The sequence below is a fragment of the Diadema setosum genome, chromosome 15 (genome assembly GCF_964275005.1).
Source record: "Diadema setosum chromosome 15, eeDiaSeto1, whole genome shotgun sequence".
Lineage (NCBI taxonomy): Eukaryota > Metazoa > Echinodermata > Echinoidea > Diadematoida > Diadematidae > Diadema > Diadema setosum.
In genome coordinates this window covers 28,921,039-28,944,267 of record NC_092699.1, presented here as the reverse complement: position 1 = coordinate 28,944,267, position 23,229 = coordinate 28,921,039, and the positions used below count along the sequence as shown (strand labels likewise).

Genomic DNA, 23,229 nt, shown 5'->3' with positions numbered 1-23,229 from the left:
TTCAAGGAATTTTTACGAGTTGATAATCGCAAAGCTGTTTTGAAAGCCCTTTAGCAAAGCCTTTTACGAAAGGGTGCGTTTATCAACTCTCCTTTCTCGACAGAAACAGGTTATCCAAACAGCTTTCAAGGAATTTTCACGAGTTGATAACGCAAAGCTGTTTTGAAAGCCCTTTGGGAAAGCCTTTTCGAAAGCCCCAAATTTGTGACGATCCAAACAGGTTTCCTAAACAGGTTATCAGAAACCTGTTTGTAAAAGCCTTTCGAAGTTGATTTGGCTGCGTTTATCAACTTTCCCCTGTTTAAACGACTTTCGAAAGCCCTTTCGATAGCCTTTTCGATAGCCCTTTCCATCGCCCTTTCGAAAGCCCTTTCCATAGCCCTTTCGAAAGCCCTGTCCAAAGCCCTGTCCACTCCCTGTACTATTATAATGTGCTACTTGTTTCCGTCGGCTGCGTTTATCAACTTTCCCCTGTTTAAACGGCTTTCGATAGCTCTTTCGGGATAGCCCTTTCGAAAGCCCTTGCCATAGCCCTTTCGAGAGCCCTTTCCAAAGCCCTGACTGTCTGTACTATTAATGTGCCGCTTGTTTACTGAGAAGAAACGGCGAAAAGCAATTACCATCATAAAGACATATCTTCCTTTGAGAGTAACGAGTCATGATACAATGCCACATGAATCAATCGTCTTCCTATCATTCTGTGAGGCAGCTCCAGTTTAGCACATACTTCAAATATTTCTGAGTGGCGGCATGAGACATGGGATCAAAAGGAATGAGACTGTTGTTACTCTATTTCTTAAACCTTGTTGGTGAAAGAAACACCTCCTTGTTCCAAGCATAATATGCGTGCATTACACACAGCTGTATGTATACACCTGTGTACACGTACTCGTGTGCACTTTACGTGGCGCGCGTCTTTTCAGAAACCGGAACCGCATGGTTGCGTAACCGCAGTAGGGCGACCTAAAGGGCTTTCAAAACAGCTTTGCGTTTATCAACTTCGAAAGGCTTTTGCAAACAGGTTTCTGATAACCTGTTTAGGAAACCTGTTTGGATCGTCACAACTTTGGGGCTTTCGAAAAGGTTTTCCTAAAGGGCTTTCAAAACAGCTTTGCGTTTATCAACTCGTGAAAATTCCTTGAAAGCTGTTTGGATAACCTGTTTCTGCCGAGAAAGGAGAGTTGATAAACGCACCCTTTCGTAAAAGGCTTTCCTAAGGGGCTTTCAAAACAGCTTTGCGTTTATCAACTCGTAAAAATTCCTTGAAAGCTGTTTGGATTAGCTGTTTCTGCCGAGAAAATGAGTTGATAAACACAGGCTGCGTTTATCAACTTTCCCCAGTTTAAACGACTTTCGAAAGCCCTTTCGATAGCCCTTTCGATAGCCCTTTCGATAGCCCTTTCGAAAGCCCTTTCCATAGCCCTTTCGAAAGCCCTGTCCACTCTCTGTACTATTAATGTGCCGCTTGTTTTCGTCGGCTGCGTTTATCAACTTTCGATAGCCCTTTTGATAGCCCTTTCCATAGCCCTTTCGAGAGCCCTTTCCAAAGCCCTGACTGCCTGTACTATTAATGTGCCGATTGTTTTCCAAGAAGGGACGGCGAAAAGCAATTACCATCATAAAGACATATCTTCCTTTGAGAGTGACGAGTCATGATACAATGCCACATGAATCAATTGTCTTCCTATCTGTGAGGCAGCTCCAGTTTAGCACATACTTCAAATATTTCTGAGTGGCGGCATGAGACATGGCATCAAAGGGAATGAGACTGTTGTTACTCTATTTCTCAAACCTTGTTGGTGAAAGCATGGACCTACTACACATGGACTAGTAACGAACGTCTTTCTTTGATCCTATCATCACCGCCGCCACCTGACTATGTGCATCTTAATGAGTACATTCAGGTGCTTGGATAATGACGATTGTGCAATCGTGGATCGTCACTGACAAAAGAACCATTTCCCTCATTGTGGCCTTATTTTGCCGAAGTGCCTTTTCAGACTCAACTGCCTTTGAATAAACACTGATGAAAGGGAGCAGCAAAGCCGGAAACATGACAGTTTTCCTGTCACAAAACTGAAAATTACTGGAGTGGACACTTGTGGACAATCATGTATCATGCTTTAATGATAGAACATACATGTCATCTACGGTTACTGTCCATGTTTACTCAGGAACAATGTGCGAAAATGGAGAAAATTAGATTACAAATTACAACCAACCTGTCAAAATAATTGCTTTCTCTTGTAAATTACGAGCCTTTCTCAAATGAAATTACGTGAGAGATAATTTCCCAATATACACTACAACTGCACATGCATTTTTCTTGATTTAAGAGAATGACTATCTTCTGAGCATGTAGTTTTTAGATTTCTCAAAGCGTCGTCTTGTTTTTATCCAGGCTGGTTGCCGGGGGTGATGATAAGATCAAAGTAGGAAAGCACGCTTAAAATGCTTTTGTGACGCATTTATTTTGACAGAAACAGGTGCATGAATAAATTAACGACCTATGGATGTCCATGTGTAGTAGGTCCATGGTGAAAGAAACACCTCCTTGTTCCAAGCATATGCGTGCATTAGGCTGCGTTCATATAGAAGTATACTATTCGGGTATTCGGGCCCGTTTTTCGAGGGCACGCGAATAGCTTGAATCGAACGATAGGATTTCCTCACACCGGTTCACATAGGAGGGCACTACTCGAAAGTACCGAATAGCTGCGAAAAGTATAGCAAAGTGGGAATCGAACTTGTTCGATTTTCTTGCAGCGTATACCGTCTCTCGTTTATGAAATAATGACGCTTTTGGTCTGGATTTGCCCTTTAGCAAAAATAAGCATGTAGACTGACATTCTGATGCAGTTTAGAAATTGTTAATAAGACTTGCTAGGATGTAGGAGGAAGAAATCCTCACTGCATGGGATGGTGAGTTGACGGTGCGGGTGATTGTGTATTCGGGGCCCGAATAGCGAATACCGAATAGCGAATACCGAATACCGAATACCGAATACTTCTATGTGAACGCAGCCTTACACACAGCTGTATGTATACACCTGTGTACACGTGGTCTTCCCCTTTTGATTACAGGTGTTTGCACAATCGATGATGACCTATGTAGCTCTCTGTTTTTTATACGACTGTTTGTTTGTTTGTTTTTTGTTTGTTTTTTTTTTGCAGTGGATGTTTACTGCTGTGCCACATATTTCAAATCTTGAACGTGTGTGGTGGTGGTGGTGGTGGTTGTGTGTGTGTGTGTGTGCGTGTGTGTGTGGGCGTGCGTCACACCGGCAATTGTTGCGTTATGTTTGCATAGCGTTTCGCATGATATCGAATGTTTCTGTTCTAAGCCCAATATGAATATAAAATCATTAGCCAAGAAGAGTATACTCCCTTCTATTTCTTGTTCAGCAGACCACTATCATAAATCAAAATACAATTAAATGTATTGTTCGAATGGAATCCAAGTCAGCCGACCAGCATATAACCCCAAAATTATGGAATTTTACAATTTAAAATACCTCATGCAAACTTATTAGTAATACTGTTACAGCTCTTTTTATTCGACGGCCCTTCATTCTGGGGGTTCGTTATTCCTGAGATTCATTGTTCGGAATGATATTCCTACGGCCCGAATACAGGAGTAACAGTTTTACCAAACCTTTTTTTCACATACCCATAAACACGCAATAAAAAGTTGCAAAGATCATGTTAAACAGCCTTAGAAAGACACTTCACTGCATAAATCATGTCTATACGTTTAGTGCTCAATCAAATACAACGCATAATGTGTTTGTGCTATAAAATTGTTCTTTGCTGTTTACATAATGTATATGATTTTACAATTTATATCTACACGAGATGTTTTATTAATATCCTGGGGTTTTTCATTGCCCCCCCCCCCCCCCACACACACACACACAAACACACACAGTGCAGGCCAGTGGCACGATAGAATATAGCCGAACTGATGATCACTGCCTATTCACAGGTGGCCTTTTCTTTCATCTGATCACCTTCATTTCTAACTCAGATACACTTTATCACCATACTCACACCGTGATATACAAGGGAATTCATCTCGTTGATAGAGGATACAATAGAATATTCGTTTAAACACTTTTTTTTTTTCGTTTACCTTCATGTATATTGTATTCATCTGTGTATGAATAATTCATAACGGAAACAAGACAAGCAAATCAACCGCGGACCGATCGAATCCGAAGACAAACATTTACACTAAAAACAAACAAACAAACAAACACAACCCAGCACACGAGATCGTGTTTTTTTGAGGGCACAAGTTTCTTGTGATGATGATGATGATGAAAATAATGATAATAATAGCAATCAATAAGTGTAATGATAATGAGAATAACGATGATAATAATGATAATAATGAATGAGTTGTAGTAGTAGTAATAATAAAAATGATAATAATAAAAAGAAGAAAAACAAGATCCAAAGAAAAAGAAGAATCTTATCTTTATAATACCTTCAGCGTAATCTCCTACGTTTAGCTCTGCTTTTTTTTCCTCGAAGACAATATTGCCCTATCAGCATTCCAGTTACCAATTTTACCCAAAGACATTAATGTTTGGGAGTAAACCTATTGTCCCAGGACGTTTACTATATTGTACGATGCGTACTCGAGATTTTCGCTGCATTCATGAGTCATATCAGGTGTTATAAAAGGAGAGACAACTCCTGCTCTCCTTTGAAGTCATGCGCGGCACCGCCGAGAAGTTAATAAATGCGCTCAACTACAGTTGGAAATCAGGTGCTTTGACAAAAGAGAGCATCAATAATCGGGACTAGCGCTCTCACATCTAGAAATACTTGCCCCTACTGCATTTCTCTCTCTCTCTTTGAATGTGATGGCAACAATGAATTTGTGTACCTTGAATTGGAGCAGCGAATCAAAGCAGTGTAAAACTGACAATTTTAACAGCAAATAGTTTAAAAGCGCGCTGGTGCACGCTTTAGCGAAGTACATTTGAAAGATCAAAATATCCCAGATAAAAGGATAGAAAACTAATATGCGGAAATGTGCGAATTATAGAAAAATATTAGGTTTTTAAGATGGCCTAATTTTCATTTCAATTTGCGCATTACGAAGAAAGTAGAAATACATGTTTATAATATTGAATTCTTTCCTAACCTACTCTTCCAGTCTTCATCAATTCGAGTATTTCATTAAAAATTTTACGGGGAAATAAAGCTTGTAATTCAACGAAAGGTGAAATGCGTTGTTCGTCTCCGAACTTCGCCTTGCAACTAGAGCGGTGCAGAGCATGACTTCAAAGCGTATAGTGGAATGCTAGGCATCCCATTGTAACGCTTTGAACCAAAGCATGTGTTTGCATGAATTACGAAGAGTTGTCTCTCCTTTTCCAACACCTCCCTGGTCACCATATACGCACATGCCCTGCATCGATATAATTATCCTTAGGCTATTACCCGCTGGTAGGCCACCCAATATTGGAAAACCAACGATGAAACCAGACATCAAAAGGGGAGCAGAACAAAGTGTATAATTATACACATATAACTTACCAAAGTGAAGTAATAGCTGGTATCGGTGTAGTTAAACCTTGTGTAGCCGAGGACCACACCCTTTGGATCACTCGAGAGTTCTCTCATTCTGAAGGCCTCTCTCAGAGTGGGGATAACGGTATCTACGCCACGTAACTTCGAAGGTTTAATGTAGATACTTGGGTACATGGCTGTAGTCTCGTTAAACATCCACAGCAACTTATCGTTGAATTCGACCATCCGCTCATCGCAGAAGGTCCGGTTGTCCATCCTTATGACAGGACAGTAAGGGTAGTGATAGAAACCCCACACGGCTTTTGGGCGGAGCTGCATTGCCAATTTGACAGTGCTCTCCAAGAAGAGTCTGGCCCCCTGCATCCACTCCAGAGTTGCGACGCTCGTGATGGTCGCATCATCCCAGTCTGGATGGAGATTGCGGACGTGGGCGATTGAAAATTCGCGGTACATTTTGTATTTACTTTTAGGCAAAATCATGTGTGGCACCCATTGTTCCCAGTCTATCATTCCAATTCCATCAAAATTAGGATCCGGTATGTAGTTCAGAATATCGACCGTTGCTTTCTCGAGATGGGCCGTGATATTTGCGAGCTGATAGGAGAGGAAAAGAGGAAAAATGGGTGTTTGATTATTGACAATTAAGATTATAAACATCATTCGCTTTCTTTGGAATGCTTTTAACGTGTGTGTGCGTGTGCGTGTGTGTGCGTGTGTGTGTTTGTGTGTGTGTGTGTGTGTGTATGTGCGTTGTGTAACTCGAACGTGTGCTTTTTTTTTCTCCGCACATGTAGATGGCTAAGACTCAAGAGCGATGTATTTGTTTGTGTTCTTTTTTTAAATTTTCATCTGACCAGACGGGTATGGGTATTTAGTCCACATTCAGCTATACTGGTAGGCTGGTCTTCCATGGTCATCCCACGAGACCGACATCGAAAATACATGTAGGTCCATGAGTCATACAGCCATCGAGGTACGCCCATAAGTCATGCAGCCCATGAGTTCGACACTAGGCAAATAAAGCCTATGAGTTCAACACTACACACACACACACAAAAGTTCACTAGAACGACACTACGCAAAGAAGGCTTGAGCGACCGACACCACGCAAACAAAGCCCAAGATACCGACACTATATCGAACGCAAAAGAGGCTAATGAGAACGATACTACGCACAAGAGGCTCACAAAACCGACACTATAGGCAAAGAAGACCCAAAAGACCGACAGGATGAGCATCATCATCTATGTAACATGTCAACTATTCGTATAGGGTGTTGCTTTATAATATCATAAAAGGGGAAAATGACAAGAACGACGTATGGCGTCAAGTTCAGGTCTTTTATAATGACATCATGCTAATATCAATAGGCTTTCCCCATTTCTTAAACGATACATGGACAGAGTGTAAGATTTTTCCCTTTTCTTCACCACTCTAAGAGCTAGTTAAGTAGGCCTATCTACCCGACTCCTGTAAATGTATGCAATTCAATTGATGAAAACTTAATATCGCAGCGATATACATCCTCTATTTTTGTTTGTAATATAATTAATTCTTCTTAAAGCGATACATTTTTTATGGAATAAATAGCTGTTTTCATGGCTGCATCTTCCTTTCCTGAATCAGAACAAAATAACTTGAAAGACGACTTTGTTATTTTCTGTAAATTCGCACTAAATCTGCTTCTGATGACTACGTCCCCTCCAGATCATGTGTAGAGCAGGTGTGCACTGCGACATTGTCCTTTTCTTTAATAAACATTTTTTTTTCCCTTGTAAACTTCATTTTCCAACCGGACGTTTTTTAGTAGGTTGACATGAATATGCACATATTTCAGAAAGTTTTTTGTCTTTTTCTTTTGTTTGTTTTTTTTTCTTTTTTTTTTTTTCTTTTTTGCTGAGTGAGTGTACTATGGTCTGCAGGAATAGACGGTGCGGCTTTGGGGAATGAATTCCTCTACATTCTTTGAATAATAATACTAATAATAATAACAATGACAATACAATGGACGGCGAAGGTACTTTTATTCATATAGAGAACTGCTGTAAACTTATGCCGCCACCGGGACACCCTATACCATATTACGCCCTCTTCATTGTCTAGGGTCAGTCTCGTGAGCCTCTTTTGCGTAGTGTCGGTCTCATGAGCCTTTTTAAAGGGGACCTCCGGATGACTTTTACATTTGAACAACTATAAATTAGTTAAACCATGGACCTACAACACATGGACATTCATCGCTCGTTAATTAATTCGTGCACCTGTTTCTGTCAAAAGCGTCACAAACACATTTTGAACATGCTTTCCTGCTTTGATCTAGTGTTGTCCACCGACAGCCAGCCTGGATAAAAACAAGACGGCGCTTTGAGAAATCTAAAAACTACATACGCAGAAGCTAATGACTCTCTTAAATCAAGAAAAATGCATGTGCAGTTGTAGTGTATATTGCGAAATCATCGCTGAAGCAATTTCATTTACGAAATACAAGTACTTTACAAGAAAAAGCAACTAATGAAGCAGATTGACTGTGATTTGTAATATATTTTTCCCCATTTGTCGCACATTGTTTCAGAGTAAACATGGGCATTGCTGTAGACGACATGCTTGTCTTGTCATTCAGGGATGTTACATGCATGGCCGCAAGTGGCCGCTTCAGTAATTACCAATTTTAAGACGCAAAATTTGTCCTTGTTTCAGGTTTGCTGCTCACCATCATTGGTGTTTATTTAAAGGCAGTTGAGTCTGAAAAGGCACCTCAGCCAAATATGACTGAAATGAGGGAAACCGGGTTCTTTTGTCAGTGATGATGCACGATTACACAATCGTCATTGTCCAAACGTCTGAATGTACTCATTAAGATGCACATAATCAGGTGGCGGTGGTGAACATTGGATCAAAGAAAGACCTCCGTTCATGGTCCATATGTGTAGTAGGTCCATGGTTAAACTGAGTACAGAGTTTCAGAATTTATAGTTATATGGAGCTGTTGATTTATATACTACATGATGTGAAATTATGAAAATCGTCCGGAATGTCCCTTTCACGTATATAGTGTCAGTAACATGGGGCCTGCTTTACTTGATGTCGAACTCCTGAGCTTTTTTAAAGGGGACTTCCGGATGATTTTTTTACATTCGAACAACTATAAATCAGCTGAACTGAGTACAGAGTTTGAGAATTTATAGTGATTGGGATGAGAAATGAGAATCTTTTCAAAATTTATAACAAATTGCAATGAGCAAGGATGATGACATGGCAGCCTCACCATAAGAATGCATGAGTTGGGGCTCACGGAAGCAGAACAAAAGAAGAAGGCATGCATAGATTCTTCACAGGTGAACTTGTTGAGCAAGTGGTATTGTAATGGAATTGCACTGCTACATTTCTGAAATATATGAGGCTCTGATGTCATCAACACTGTTCAGTGTAATTTGTTTAAGATTTTCAATTTATTGGTTTCTCTGCTCAAGGACCACAGCAAATTCCACGAATCTATACATGGAGCTGTTGATTTATCAGTGTACTATCTGATGTGAAATTATGAAAATCGTCCGGAATGTCCCTTTAACTTAGGGGGTGTTGCAAGAAAGTCGTGTTGCAATCAATTGCGATATATATTGCAAACTTTGCAATAGATAGATCTATTGCAACTTGCAATCAATCGCAAGTTGCTGTTGCAAGAAGGGAGCTTGCAATTAATTGCACCTATAGTGGGCTGTATGACTTGTGGGCTGTATGACTTGCGGGCTGTTTGCTCTTGGTCTACACAGTGATGTCGCATACGCGAAACAAAAGCAGAGATACCGCGATTTATTCAGTTATCTGCGTGAATATTTCTTTTTCTTTCTTTTTTTTTTTGATAGGGGGAAAATCCAAAAATTTCACCAAAAGTGTACACCATAGCGCTGAATTTCAGGTCTGAAAATGCAAAATTTCCCTGATGTGGGAGGCGGGGGAGGGGAGGATACCCCCTCCAACACCCTCCTCCCCGCTCGGTGGCTCCGTTCTCTCGTACAGATATTCCAAGACCCCGTTTACAGTGAGTGAAAAGGCAGGGCTCGGCCGCGGCCGAGCCCGGCATTTTCTCACTGTAAACCAAAGAGGTTCTATATGTAATAGAGTAAGCGCTCACCATTCAGTGCGTACATGAAATTATGAAAACGGGGCCAATTGAACACTGGCGCGCGCGCACGAAAGAGGTCGACTACCAGCAGCCTGAACCCGGAAGTGCCTATAGTAATACACGTAAAGTACAGCTTCGAAGATTGGGTTGGGTTGGAAAAATCATTCTAATTTTAAGGAAAATCAATATTATTTTGTCCATATGCCTCCGGATTTTATAAGAGAGATACATTCTCAACACAGTATACGTGTTTTGATGAAAAAAAAAAAGGACTTGCTCTAATGTGTCAAATATGTGCCTTAACATGAAGCCAAAATTGCCAAACAGGCATTCATGCATTCATACTACATAAAAAGATTGCAGAAAGGTACAGTGTTTACTCTTTGGTATGGGAGTACTGATTTCACATAATATAAAATTATGTCACTTAGAAACATCAGACACACATACAACACACACTCCCACACACATACGCACACACACGTACACACTAAACCACATTTTTCCTTCAAATTCCAGCACACACATACACACACACACAAACACTTTTTTGTTTTTCAATTTCAACATGCACACATACACACACACACACACACACACACACAATGCATGTCTTAAGTCCAGACCAAGCACATAACTCATGTGTTGTATGTGTGTGGGAGTGTGTGTTGTGTGTCTGATGTTTCTAAGTGACATATATTATGTGAAATCAGTACTCCCATACCAAAGATTATACACTGTACCTTTCTGCAATCTTTTTATGTAGTATGAATGCATGAATGCCTGTTTGGCAATTTTGGCTTCATGTTAAGGCACATTTTGACACATTAGAGCAAGTCCTTTTTTCATCAAAACACGTATACTGTGTTGAGAATGTATTTCTCTTATAAAATCCGGAGGCATAGACAAATATTGATTTTCCTTAAAATTAGAATGATTTTTCCAACCCAACCCCATCTTCGAAGCTGTACTTTACGTGTATTACTATAGGCACTTCCGGGTTCAGGCTTCTGGTAGTCGACCTCTTTGCTAATGGCGGCGGGTCGTTCAATTGGCCCCGCTTCTATATGCGAGCGCGCGCTCTATTACATAATGTCTAGAACCTCTTTGCTGTAAACGCAAACTGGGCCAAATGCGTTACCAAATTTAGTCTGGCTTCCAGACCCTCTGCCCGTACTATTTCGCTATTCAGGATATTAACGCCCTCAACGTCGAAAACTAGTATAGTTTAAGGTGGTTTTGTCCTGCAAAGAATTTTTCCTTCGGCAAAAGCCTTTGCCGAACGGCGACTTCGTCGCCGCGGAGTCCAGTTGGCAAAGGGTCTGGAATCCAGACTATACCAAATTGCGTTTGTTTCAAAGCCTCGAAGGCTCTGGTTTGTTTCAGTGCCGTATACGGCACTGGTTTGTTTACAAACAGAGCGCCACTACGACAAAATATTGAAAGGTTTGAATTAAAAGCCCGGGCCGAGCCCGGCACTGTAAACGGACAGAATTGCGGCCCCGCAATTGAGGCCGGGCTCGGCCGCGGCTCGGCCCAGCCCCGCACTGTAAACGGGGTCCAACTCCAAGTTTTGCCCCCCCCCCCCCCCCCCCAATCGTGAAAACGGACTAGTATGGTATACCACGTGAAACGTGGTTACTGAACAACAATTATGGATGCTGCAGAGAAAGTCATTCAGCATACTTTGCAAGACGCTCGAGCAAGATGAGCTCTAGTCTAGCTTCTGGACTCTTTTTACTCGTAGGGGTGATTCAGTGTACGCGACAAGCCGTAGGATGACACCCGAGGATTGCGATACGCCGAGAACTGCGATACCCGAGATTCGTTGGGCGCGCAGTCTCTCGATTATCGCAATCAGAAAATTTGCGCCCTCTCTTGATTTATCGCACCAAGGAAAAGGGGACGGAGCCCAGACTAGATGAGCTCCAGAAAAAGCTAGAATTAGAGCACCTGTTATACAAAGCTTGCATTTTGTCCAGAGTTTCAGACTTTTTGCTGGTGTACCATATACGACAGAAACTGTTTCTTCCACGTTTTATTATGCTAAAAGATTGTTTCACTTATTCAGACCAAGTTTACTAATCATGGTATCGGAAATTGAAACATTATCAATTTTGGTTGTTGTTTTTTTTAGGTTCATCAATAACTTAATAAGGCAACTCTGAGTCTAAGTAAAACGTTAAAGTACTCTATCAAGCTCGCACAATTTCACAATAGGCAAAACAAAAAATCTCCATAGTCTCGGAGGGGGTGGGAGAGACACCCCTCCCCGACCCTTCCTCGCTCGCACATCTCCCTTGCAGGTTACATTAGTGGTTTGTGACTGAGCATCACCAAACCAACAAAAAGTCGCGCCTTTTGGATTTTACCTTACAAAGAAGAGGTGAAACTTGTCAGCTAAGTCAATCTCGACCTTTTTCATATTTTCTGATGTATTCTTAATTATTCTACATCTAAGTTTGGGATCATGAAGTGAATGGGAAAGTCTGTTTTTAGCAGTTTTTCTACAACTTTTTTTTTTTTTTTTTGGTAGATTGGAGTGATCAGGGGGTGTTTCATAAAGCTGTTCGTAAAGTTACCAACAACTTACGAGCGACTGGTGATCAGTTGTAATGTGCTATACTTACTAGAATTTCAATAATTCAGCACAAGAACTGATCACCAGTCGCTCGTAAGTTGTTGGTAACTTTACGAACAGCTTTATGAAACACCCCCCTGGTATGCCATAGAGGCAATTTTTCATTTCCTCAAAATAATCTTTACATTCTTACCTTTCAACTCTAATTACTTTTGCACGGAGAAAACTACTGCTTTGAAAGTTGGCAATAGTAACGGAAAGAATGTACTAATAGAGCATGAGGAATTCCATCATATAATTTGATAATTCTTTCATTGTTGTTGCTGCCCGGAGATTTACAGCCCGTTTTTTGGTTCCATTCATCGCACAGGAAGCGCGGCTTGGTAAGATTAAGCGCTTGAATAGACCCTATACTTTAGAGCCTCTTTTCTCAGTAAACACTTTTCCAGATTATATGTTTTCTGTTCAATGTTTGGATAGGTTAGGAGAGTCCATTTGAATTGAGTTATCTTAAAGGGATGGTATAGTATTAGTGGAGCTGAGGATTTGGCTTTTAACTTTTTGTGAGATGCGAAGAAACCACTGATGATATGGTACGGAGCATGCCTTCCTAAGAGGAATTCAAAGTTGATTTGATGAAAATCGGTTTTGGAATGGCTGAGACATACAAAAACAAAGTAAAACAAAACGATCGTAATAAAATGTAGGTCCCACACTTTATTAGTATTGCTCTGTTTTGGGTATCTCAGCCACTTTATAACCAATTTTCATCAAATAAACGTTGAATTGTTCTTGGAATTACATAATCAATTTCATCAAATAAACGTTGAATTCTTCTTGAAACAATATGCTCTTTCATATTTCATAAGAGGTTTTTCATTATCTCCCCCAAAAATGTTAAAAACCTGATGTTGAGTCCCAACCAAACCTATGTACGAGCCTTTAAAGCTTAGAGTCTCATCTCTCAGAATCATGCCCTTCACTAAAAAACTCATGACTGGCGATTTTTTGTTGGTTTTGTAATGAAGGGTTACATTGTGTATAGCGTCAAAACACACCCCTCAAAAAAAGCTGGGGATGGCCCTGAATAATCATGAACAATGTTCTTTGCATGTGGTAAAGGTGCAGTTATAAGAACACTACTGTAGCATGTATAGTACGAATGCTAATGCAATAATACAATCCCAGCATTACTATCCGTGCTACTTGTAATGTATACAACTAACCAGGGAGGTGCTAGAAAAGGAGAGACAACTACTGCTCTGCTTTGAAGTCATGCGCGGCACCGCCAAGAAGTTATGCGTTCAACTTCAGGTGTTAACCATGTGCTTTGACAAAAGAGAGCATCAATAATCGAGAATAGCGCTCTCATATCTAGAAATACTTGCCGCTATTGCAATTCGGTCTCTCTTTCAATGTGATGGCAACAATGGATTTGTGCACCTTGAATTGGAGCAGTGAATCAATATGCAGTGTAAAACTGACAATTTTAACAGCAAATAGTTTAAAAGCACGCTGGAACACGCTTTAGCGGAGTACTTTATTTGAAAGATCAAAATATCCCAGATTAAAAGATTGAAAACTAACATGCGGAAATGTGCGCATTAAAGAAAAATATTAGATTTTTAAGAGGGCCTAATTTTCATTTCATTTCGATTTGCGCATTACGAAGAAACTAGAAATACATGTTTATGATATTGAATTCTTTCCTAAACTATTCTAAATCGAGTCGAGTTTTTCATTAAAAATTTTACGGTGAAATAAAGCTTGTAATTAAGCGAAAGGTGAAATGCGTTCTTCGTCTCCGAACTTCGTCTTGCAACTAGAGCGGTGCCGAGCATGACTTAAAAGCGTAGTGGAATGCTTGCTAGACATCCCATTGTAACGCCTTGAACCCAAACATGTGTTTGCATAAATTACGAAGAGTTGCCACTCCATCTCTGACCCCGTTTACAGTGCGGGGCTGGGCCGAGTCGCGGCCGTGCCGCGGCCGAGCCCGGCCTCAATTGCGGGGCCGAGCCCCGCAATTTTGTCCGTTTACACTGCCGGGCTCGGCCGGGCTTTTAATTCAAACCTTTCAATATTTTGTCGTAGTGGCGCTCTGCTTGTAAACAAACGGTAAGCACTATTTGGGGACCCGTCCCGCTTCATCATGAATATTCATCATCTATGTATCCGTAATACCGTAGAAATACATGATTTTTACATTTCCCGGCAAAACTGAACATTTTTCCCCGTTGATGTAATTTTTCGAGATTTTCATATTTCCCGGCGATACGTTTTTACATTCTGAGGCACGTAGCCAGCGTTCTGCCATTAGTACAGTATCTTACTGCCTAATGAATATTCATGATGAAGCGGGACGGGTGTCCAAATAGTGCTTACCTAAACAAACCAGTGCCGTATATAAACAAACGCAATTTGGTATAGTCTGGTTTCCAGACCCTTTGCCAACTGGACTCCGCGGCGGCGACGAAGTTGCCGCCTAGTTGCCGAAGGAAAAATCCTTTCCAGGACAAAACCACCTTAAACTATACTAGTTTTCGAAGTTGAGGGCGTTAATATCCTAAAGAGCGAAATAGTACGGACAGAGGGTCTGGAAGCCAGACTAAATTTGGTACCGCATTTGGCCCAGTTTGCGCTTACACTGAGAAAATGCCACCTCCTAATAATAATAATACAATACATTCATAAGGCGCTTAATACAGATGTTTCTAAGCGCACGTTACCGGAAAATTAATATTTAGACCAAAATATTACAAAAATACCAAAATACAAACACAAAAATACAAAAAAAAAATAGATACATTGTATAAATGCGGTAAGTACTGAAAATCAAAATCAGTGTGCACCACCATCGACCGACCCAGAACTGGACCATTCCAAAGGACTATCTACTAAAAAGATAAGTCTTCAGCAGAGTCTTAAACTGATAAACGGAAGTAGCTTGATGTATATAGGCAGGTAGAGAATTCCATGCAGAGAGAAGGGGCAATTGCAGAAAAAGCACGATCACCGTATTTTGTGGAAGTACGAGGTCCAGGAGTCAATTGCATTGTAGAGGATGAACGGAGGGATCTTGAGGAAGTAATGGAACGTAAAGAAATAAGATCTGTGAGATACTTGGGGGCTTGCCCATTCAAAATTTTGTACGTCAGCAGAAGAACTTTAAGAGACATGCCGTGAAAAGATGCTGCCTTACAATGTGTTTAATGTGGTGTTGAAGGGTAAGATTTTTGTCAATGATCAAACCAAGATCGCGTACCCATTCATTACACTTGGTAGAAACATTATCATCAGAAACTAAATCTGGGAATGAATTGGTGTTTCTATGTTTGGAATATATATGGATCATCTCTGATTTTTGTTCATTGACGCAAAGCTTGTTGTTTGAGGACCATATTTTGATATCCTCAAGACAGTTCTGAAATTTTTGAGCTGCTTCAGCCGTCTCATTTGGTTTGAGTGTAACATAAATCTGTGTGTCGTCAGCATACACCAAATGCTGAACGCCTTGGTGGGATTCAATGACTTTGGACAATGGACTGGTATAAAGAAGAAAAAGGAGTGGCCCGACCACGGAACCTTGCGGAACCCCACAGCCACAGGTCAGGGGGAATGGTGAAGACAGCGTGTCACTGATGACGACTCGTTGAGTACGGCTGTGAAGATATTGTAAGAGTGCTCTGGTTTTATGTGTCGGTAGCGTGGTGTGTATATGATGTCAAGCCACAGTCGAACATTAGTCCATGCAGGAGACAAGGTGGTAGTTCCAAGATATACAATTGTTTATTAAATATGATAATCAGGAACAGTAAGTTGAACATTACAAAGGTCCAGAATTCAAGAATGATGAATAATGAGCACTAAGTAGAAAGAATGCTGTTCACTCCTTCTTGGCACATGACCGAACAGGGAGTCGGGGCCGGAGTCAGATGGCCTCTTCAACTCCAGGAGCAGAAGATATATAGGAGCATGGATAGGAGTTAGGAGATTAATAGGAGAGGGTCTCTGATGTGGGGATTATAGTTTCATTGAACATTACTGAGTAAGGGACTGGCTGTGGGAATTGTAAACACAGCTAGTCTGAATTTACTTAAACTTGATTGGGGACAAAGGGAAGGATTAACTATTGAGCAGAGATTAACCAAAGTAATAACAGAGATGGTTTGGTTCTGAATGGAAGTTTAATTGGAGGTTTGATGGTCTTGTTAATAAAAGGATATGAGACTATAAAACTGGGAAGTGTACACAGGGTTTTGGATTGGGCTGATCTTATATTTAGACAGAATAATTGGGCAGGAAATGGGGATAAATTCTTAACCCGGTCAATCAAGAAACACTTCTATTCTACATAAGGTTTGTTCTGTTTTATGATTAAATAAATGATTCACTAAAGTATGAAGTCCCAATTTCTCCATCTTACAATATGAACGGATCCAGTCAAGAATAGTTCCGGATATCAGGAAGTCTTTTTCAAGGCGGCAAAGTAACACACTGTGGTCAATAGTATCAAAAGCAGCAGTGTAGTCCAGGAGTATTAACACTACTTCACTTCCCTTGTCTACGGCCAATAGAAGATCATTGAAAAGTTTAACCAAGGCAGTTTCTGTCGAATGATGATTTCGATATGCGGATTGAAAAATAGGAAACATACCGGATCTTTCAAGGTAATCTTTGAGTTGTGATGACACAATCCTCTCCAAGACCTTACCCAAAAATGGGAGATTAGCGATGGGTCTATAATTCTTGAGTTCATTTGGGTCAAGTGAAGACTTCTTAAGGAGAGGGAGGAGTAGAGATGACTTAAATGGTTCTGGGACAAGACCAGTGGACAAAGAGAGGTTGAACAACTTGGTAATGACAGGAAGAATATCATCCAGCGTTTCCTTCAACAACAAGCTAGGTATTGGGTCCAGTTTACAGTACTTATAAGGTGGTAGTGATGCGATAAGTTCATTAACTTCCAGATCAGATACAGGAGAGAATTCTGAAAGTTGAAACTGAGATGGACCAACCAAGGCTGCGGTTGATGGCACTGAAACAGAGTCGGGGAAGGCAGATATAACGTTGGATACCTTCTCAGCAAAAAAAAAAAAAAAAAAACAAAAAAAAAAAAAAAACTTTGCAAACTTGTTTGCAAGTTCAGAGTCCGACGAGTGGTCAGGAAGAATCAGTGAGTGATTTGATGAGGAGAGTGATTTTACAAGACTGAAGAGTCTTTTGGTGTCAGCATCAGCGATGATCATCAGCGATCAGCAGTGATCGTCAGTGATCAGCGATCAGCATCAGCGATGAGAAAGTTGACTTAGCCTTGAAGATGCATTCGTAGTATGATTCACATTCATGACGGTACTGTTCCCGATCAACACAAAGTCCTGACTTGATCATTCGACGTTCTGCCCGGCGTCGTCTTCTCTTTGCCTCTCGAATCTCGTCGTTGAACCATGGTGCTTGAGGTCTGATCGTTACAGTTCTCACCTGGAGAGGAGCGTACCTATCTAACAGAGCACGGAGACAGGTGTTGTAATGATTAGCAACTTCAGAAGGACAAGACAGATCAAGAGAAGAACTGACAAACAATTCAATGTCACTACGTAGAGAGTCCATGTCGATGTTGCGAAATTTTCTGTAGCTCACTTGTTTCTTGGGATTCTGCGGCCTTGTGGGGTTTGCTGAGGCAACAATTGCAATATGATCTGAAGGTAGCGAAGATAACATGCTGACACGGTGGATGATATCAGAGTCTGAGTCTGTCTCTAGTGAAGAGTAGGTCCAGAGTATGCCCGGCGCGATGAGTGGCACCTTGGATATGCTGCTTGAACCCCAGAGAATCAACTCCATCCATGAAAGACTTTGCAAAATTATCATTGGGATCATCTACATGCACATGCACCCAAGAGTACAGGTAAGTAATCACTAACACTTGCGCCTTCAAGAAGAGTGAGGAACTCTTCCAAGGTCCGACTAGAGAAACTGTTACTTGTAGAAGGAGGCGGGCGATAGATACAAAATAACCTAACTGCAGAGGATGAAGTAAGGTTAAAGGGTGTGTACAGTTCTGGTCGAGGTGAGGATTTAGCTTTTTACGTTTGGCGAGATTTTCAGAAACTACTCTATGAGATGTCAAAGAGCATGGGATTTTAAGGGGTATCAAAAGTTTATTTGATGAAAATCGGTTTTGAAATGGCTGAGATATCCAACAACAAGGTGAAACAAAGAGATCCTAATAAAGTTGTGGCATGTCGCCTTTTATTGTTATCACTTTTTTTTGATATCTCAGCCATTTGAAAATCAATTTTCATCAAATAAACGTTGAATCCTTCTTAGAATTACATGCTCTTTCATATTTCATAAGAGGTTTCTCATTATCTCACTTAAGAATGTTCAAACATGAATCCCCACCTCAGCCAGTACTGTACAGTCCCTTTAAGAGTTAGATCAGGCAACTCAAATGAAGAAAAAATTTGTTTGTATTAACAGTGCACCGTACTGTCGATCTATAAAGTACAAAAATAACACCACCTCTAGAAGATCATAATTTGGCAAAGATGATCTAAGATCTGCAAAAGTGTAAGCATCTCTACTACTATCCCCAGAGAGCCATGATTCAGTTATGACTTCTTGTCTACAACTAAATCAGTAACTGCATGAATGTTATTGGTCAAGGACCGTGCATTCCGCAGGCCAATTTGGAGGCCGTTGGAGGCACAGTGGTAGATACCGGGTTTTGCGACCTTGGGATCCTTCGCCTACGTCCGCGGTGAGTTGGACGCTGACAGCCGATACCAAGCTCGCAAATCCTATTCCACACAGGCTGAGGCAGCAGCTGGTGAGGCTGGCTGTTCAACTGATATAGGGTATTGACATTATAGCAAATACGATTTGAAGAAACATCAGTATCTGAAACGGAGGGTCGTGGACATGATCAGAACGATGAGCACTGGGTTGTTGTGGGCCTGGATTAGGTTCAATATCACCAGAAGTTAAAGAACAGAGATGAAAACAAGCTGTTGTGTTGCTGTAGTACAGCATACTGGCTTACTACAAAACTTCAACCTGCTATTAGCAGCGGGTTGTGGGTTTAGCCACCATTCTTTACATACAAGAGACAGGTCAACATCACTGTCAACACTTAGAACGGATGAAACAAGTGTAATGCAAATGAGCACTTTCACAAGTCTATAGTAGTAGTACCCAGCACTGTTAGAAATACCATGTCAGGCATGCACAAAAGCAGGAGCAGGAATGCCATGCAGACAATTCAGCTGGATACAAAGAACACACAGTCAATGGAGTGATGGAGAGTGCTGCAACAAGATTGACAACAGAGGCACTATATGTACGGAGTGTATTGGCAGTACAGAGCAAATCATATAAAACCAATGACAAATTTATCTGTCATAATACACAACAATTAGACCAAAGTAATCCTTACAAATTGTCTACAATTATTATTATCATTATTATTATTTATTCGGCAATTGCAAAACAATACAAGTGACAACAGAGAAACAGATAAAACAAGCAAAACAAAAGAAAATAAAGTGTCAGGCTTTCCATGTTGAGCTTCCCTAAGGAGCCGGGTTGGAAAAAAGCAATCAAAATCACTATGACCCTTGGGCCTCTCCAACCAACTTAAGGAAGCACATCAGGGAGTAGTTGAACATAAAAGAAAACAAACAATACAAACAATACAGAAATATCATTATAGCGAATGAGTATCAATTCCACCACCCCCCCCCCATAAAAAATGATAATCCAGTGTACAAAAAAGTGTTATCATAGTACATCTCAACAACAACAGCAACAAAAATACCCCCTTTAACTGCACTACTCAATGATAATGTATATAATCCTTGACCAATAAGATATCAATCATCCAAAATAGATGACAAACTACAAACAAGATCATTACCTAAAAAAAGAAACTTCAGAGCCTAGATGGGAGAGGCTACCACTCTACGGAGGCGCACGCCTCCCCCCCCCCCCCCCCCCCCATAAAATGGCCTTTTGTGCGTTTACACTGAGATGAAGGCCGGGCTCGGCCGCGGCCGAGCCCGGCCTTTTCGCTCACTGTAAACGGGGTCTCTGTAACACCTCCCCGAACTAACCATGCACAGCCCTGTCGCTGTACACAAGTGTCGATCGCCATTATACAATCTGTACTATTATCAGCACTTATACATTATACATTGGTGTGTACGTAAAATCTATCTGCATTTCGACAATGTATAACATTATCTTCCGCTCTTTTATATTATGAATGTAAGCCTACACATTCCGTCGTGGGATGAACAGACAATGATAATGATAACGCACTATAATATGAAGCAATGTAAATACGACTAATAAATCATTAAAGTTAACGATGAACAATGATAAGCGAACGAAAATTGGAGAAATCCACTGGATCCCCTAAATTTACAGATATACAGCCTTAGATTTCTCTTCTTTACTGCAGGAGAAATTATCTCTTTACGACAAACAAGCTTTATCCCCTTAAAAACATTAATGCCTCACCTGTATAACTTACCTGTGGTAAACCACCATTTATAAACTCCAGGGTATCGCCATCAATAAACGGGTATAATCCGATCATTCTTTCTCCAAGCACGGTTATTTTGTCTCCAAATGATCGACGTCCGCTGCTGTTGTACTCAATCCCGAATTTTTGTAACGGGAGTTTAACGTCATAACGTTGTTCGCAGTAGTTTGGGACGTTCCAAAAAGCCCTGAAAATTGATTTGTCATCAGTGAAGTGAGTTCTATCCCCACGGGCAGTTTGCCGGGGGTAATTTCCAAAAGTGCCCCGAGTGAACTTGTCCGGTGACCGCAAAATTCCGTTCGCTGCGACACTAAATGTAAGCAGAACGTGAAGCATGAAACAATGAATTAAGTTTGCAGTCTTAAACATCGTGGCATATATTCCAAAAACTTGGAACTTGGAACTTGTTAGCTTTGTAATCAGAAACTTTCTCACACTCATCCACTCGCGCTGTTGTGAGCTCCGAAGATATCTAGTGAAAGAAACCCAAGCACGAGGAGAAGATATTGGAACCACGCCCTGCAGTTTATTCTTTCTCAATCCTTTAGCACAAACATTCCATGTCTCGAAAAACTGACTATCATCAAAGAAACGCAAAGGTGCTGAGTTGTAGTCGCATGAATCATGCAGGTACAAAGCTTTCTTTGTACTTCCATGCATGAACGCAAGGACCCTCTTTTAAGTCAGTAGAAGACTTAGACCTATGGAAAACGTTAAAAGAAATTATGTAACCCTCCCTTCGAGCGATGTGAGTTTGAATAATATGCCTTACTTTCGTTGATGCCAAACCCTTCCTTTTATTCACTGTGTCAAGATTCCACTCCATTGTTATCCACTCCCAACAACTCTTATGCTCTCTATTGATACTTATTGGGCATTAAGTTGGGATTCTTTTTTTTTTTTTTGGTTTCTTTGTTTTCTGCCTAGCCATCCGTGTCTTGACCAATCTCTGATATACAAATGATGCACAGGATAGAGTGTGTTAGTGAAGGTGCGGCGCGCTCGAGAGTATTGACAATGGTGCAACATGCACGAGGCGCAGCCGAGTGCATGTTTGCAACCGTTGTCAATACTCGAGAGTGCGCCGCACCTTCACTAACGCCACGAAATAATCCTGTGCATCATTTGTTTTATAAAATGGGTCGAAAACTAACAGCATTATTCATGTACCTTTGTGGGTCAATACCAGTCAGCTACATGTAGCACTCGCTCAAAAAGTCAAGATGTCCGAAGATGTTCGTTCCAAACATTTACGCACGTCGCACTCGGAAATCCCGCACATAAGTACTGTACGTACGTATAAGAGTATACGTACGCCACGTGTTATGCACAAGAAAGGCCGCCGGCTGTTGTGGCAGCCCGCGGCCCGAACTAGAAATTGTTTACAGGATTGACAGCGCGTATAGTAGCGCGTGACGCACTTGTAACAACTGATTGAGTGCGCACTGCTAGTGTAAACATTGTGACGTACGTCAGGCCAGGGAGGTGGAAGAGAGACTCTTCTTAGTGCATTTACTAAGAAATTAATGCACGCACACGTGACTCATTTCAGCGCTTCCAATTGGCTACATTCTTGAACCCATTTTATAATCATTATTAATGAATGCTTTCGGGAGTGCATTGCGCGGAAGTCCCTAGTACCCAGAACCAACATGGAGTCGGGGTCATCCCACGAGATCGACACTGACGAGTCGATCATACAGCCCAGGAGTTCCACATTGAAAGCAGGTCCATGAGTCATACAGCTCACGAGTCATACAGCCAATGAGTTCGACACTATTTATTAGGCAAATAAAGCCATGATTTCGACACTATGTAAAAACAGCCCACGAGTTCGACAGATACAACACGGGGCTTAATGCGTCGGTCTTATAGCTTACTGTCGAACACATGGGCTGTGTGACTCGTGAGCTGTATATAACACGTGGGCTGTATGACTCATGGGCTGTAGGGCGACTCGCGGGTGTCGGTCTTGTGATGTGCTCCCGTGGAGTCTCGGTCTCCTCAAGATAACCGGTTACTGATAATGCTGCTTCTGATAATGATAATAAAAGGGTCTAATAACAGCAACAACATCAACGCTAATAATATAATAACAATAATTATAATTACAATAATATTAGCAACAATGACAATAATAAAGAAAAAGTATATTTATTCTGTCGCATGCAGCAAAGTTTGCATGACTACAGTGCTTCATCTATACATTGGATGACCAGTCAAGAGTTTGTTTCAAGATTATCCCAATATGTTTGAGCCTCTTTGACAGTAACCTATAGTTTCATTACCATTCAAACACATTTGAAAGATGCTGAATACACGTAGTCTATACGACGACATCTGAATAACACAACTTATTGACGATCATTGATGTTATCCGAAAACAATTTACGATGGACCAAAAGTGTCTGCTTAGAGTGCATGTGCTTGTATGTC

General features: G+C 41.0%; 1 protein-coding gene across 1 annotated transcript in view; it reads right to left on the bottom strand.

Moving 5' to 3' along the window:
• Positions 1–22,534, bottom strand: part of LOC140238650 (hyaluronidase 1-like) — a 28,585-nt gene extending 6,051 nt beyond the window's left edge. The window contains exons 1-3 of the mRNA XM_072318550.1: positions 22,446–22,534; positions 20,782–21,103; positions 5,551–6,138 (exon numbers count right to left, since the gene is read on the bottom strand). Of these exons, the coding sequence (XP_072174651.1) occupies positions 5,551–6,138; positions 20,782–21,103; positions 22,446–22,534 (999 nt within the window). The remainder of the gene's footprint in view (positions 1–5,550; positions 6,139–20,781; positions 21,104–22,445) is intronic.
• Positions 22,535–23,229: the final 695 nt, after the last annotated feature.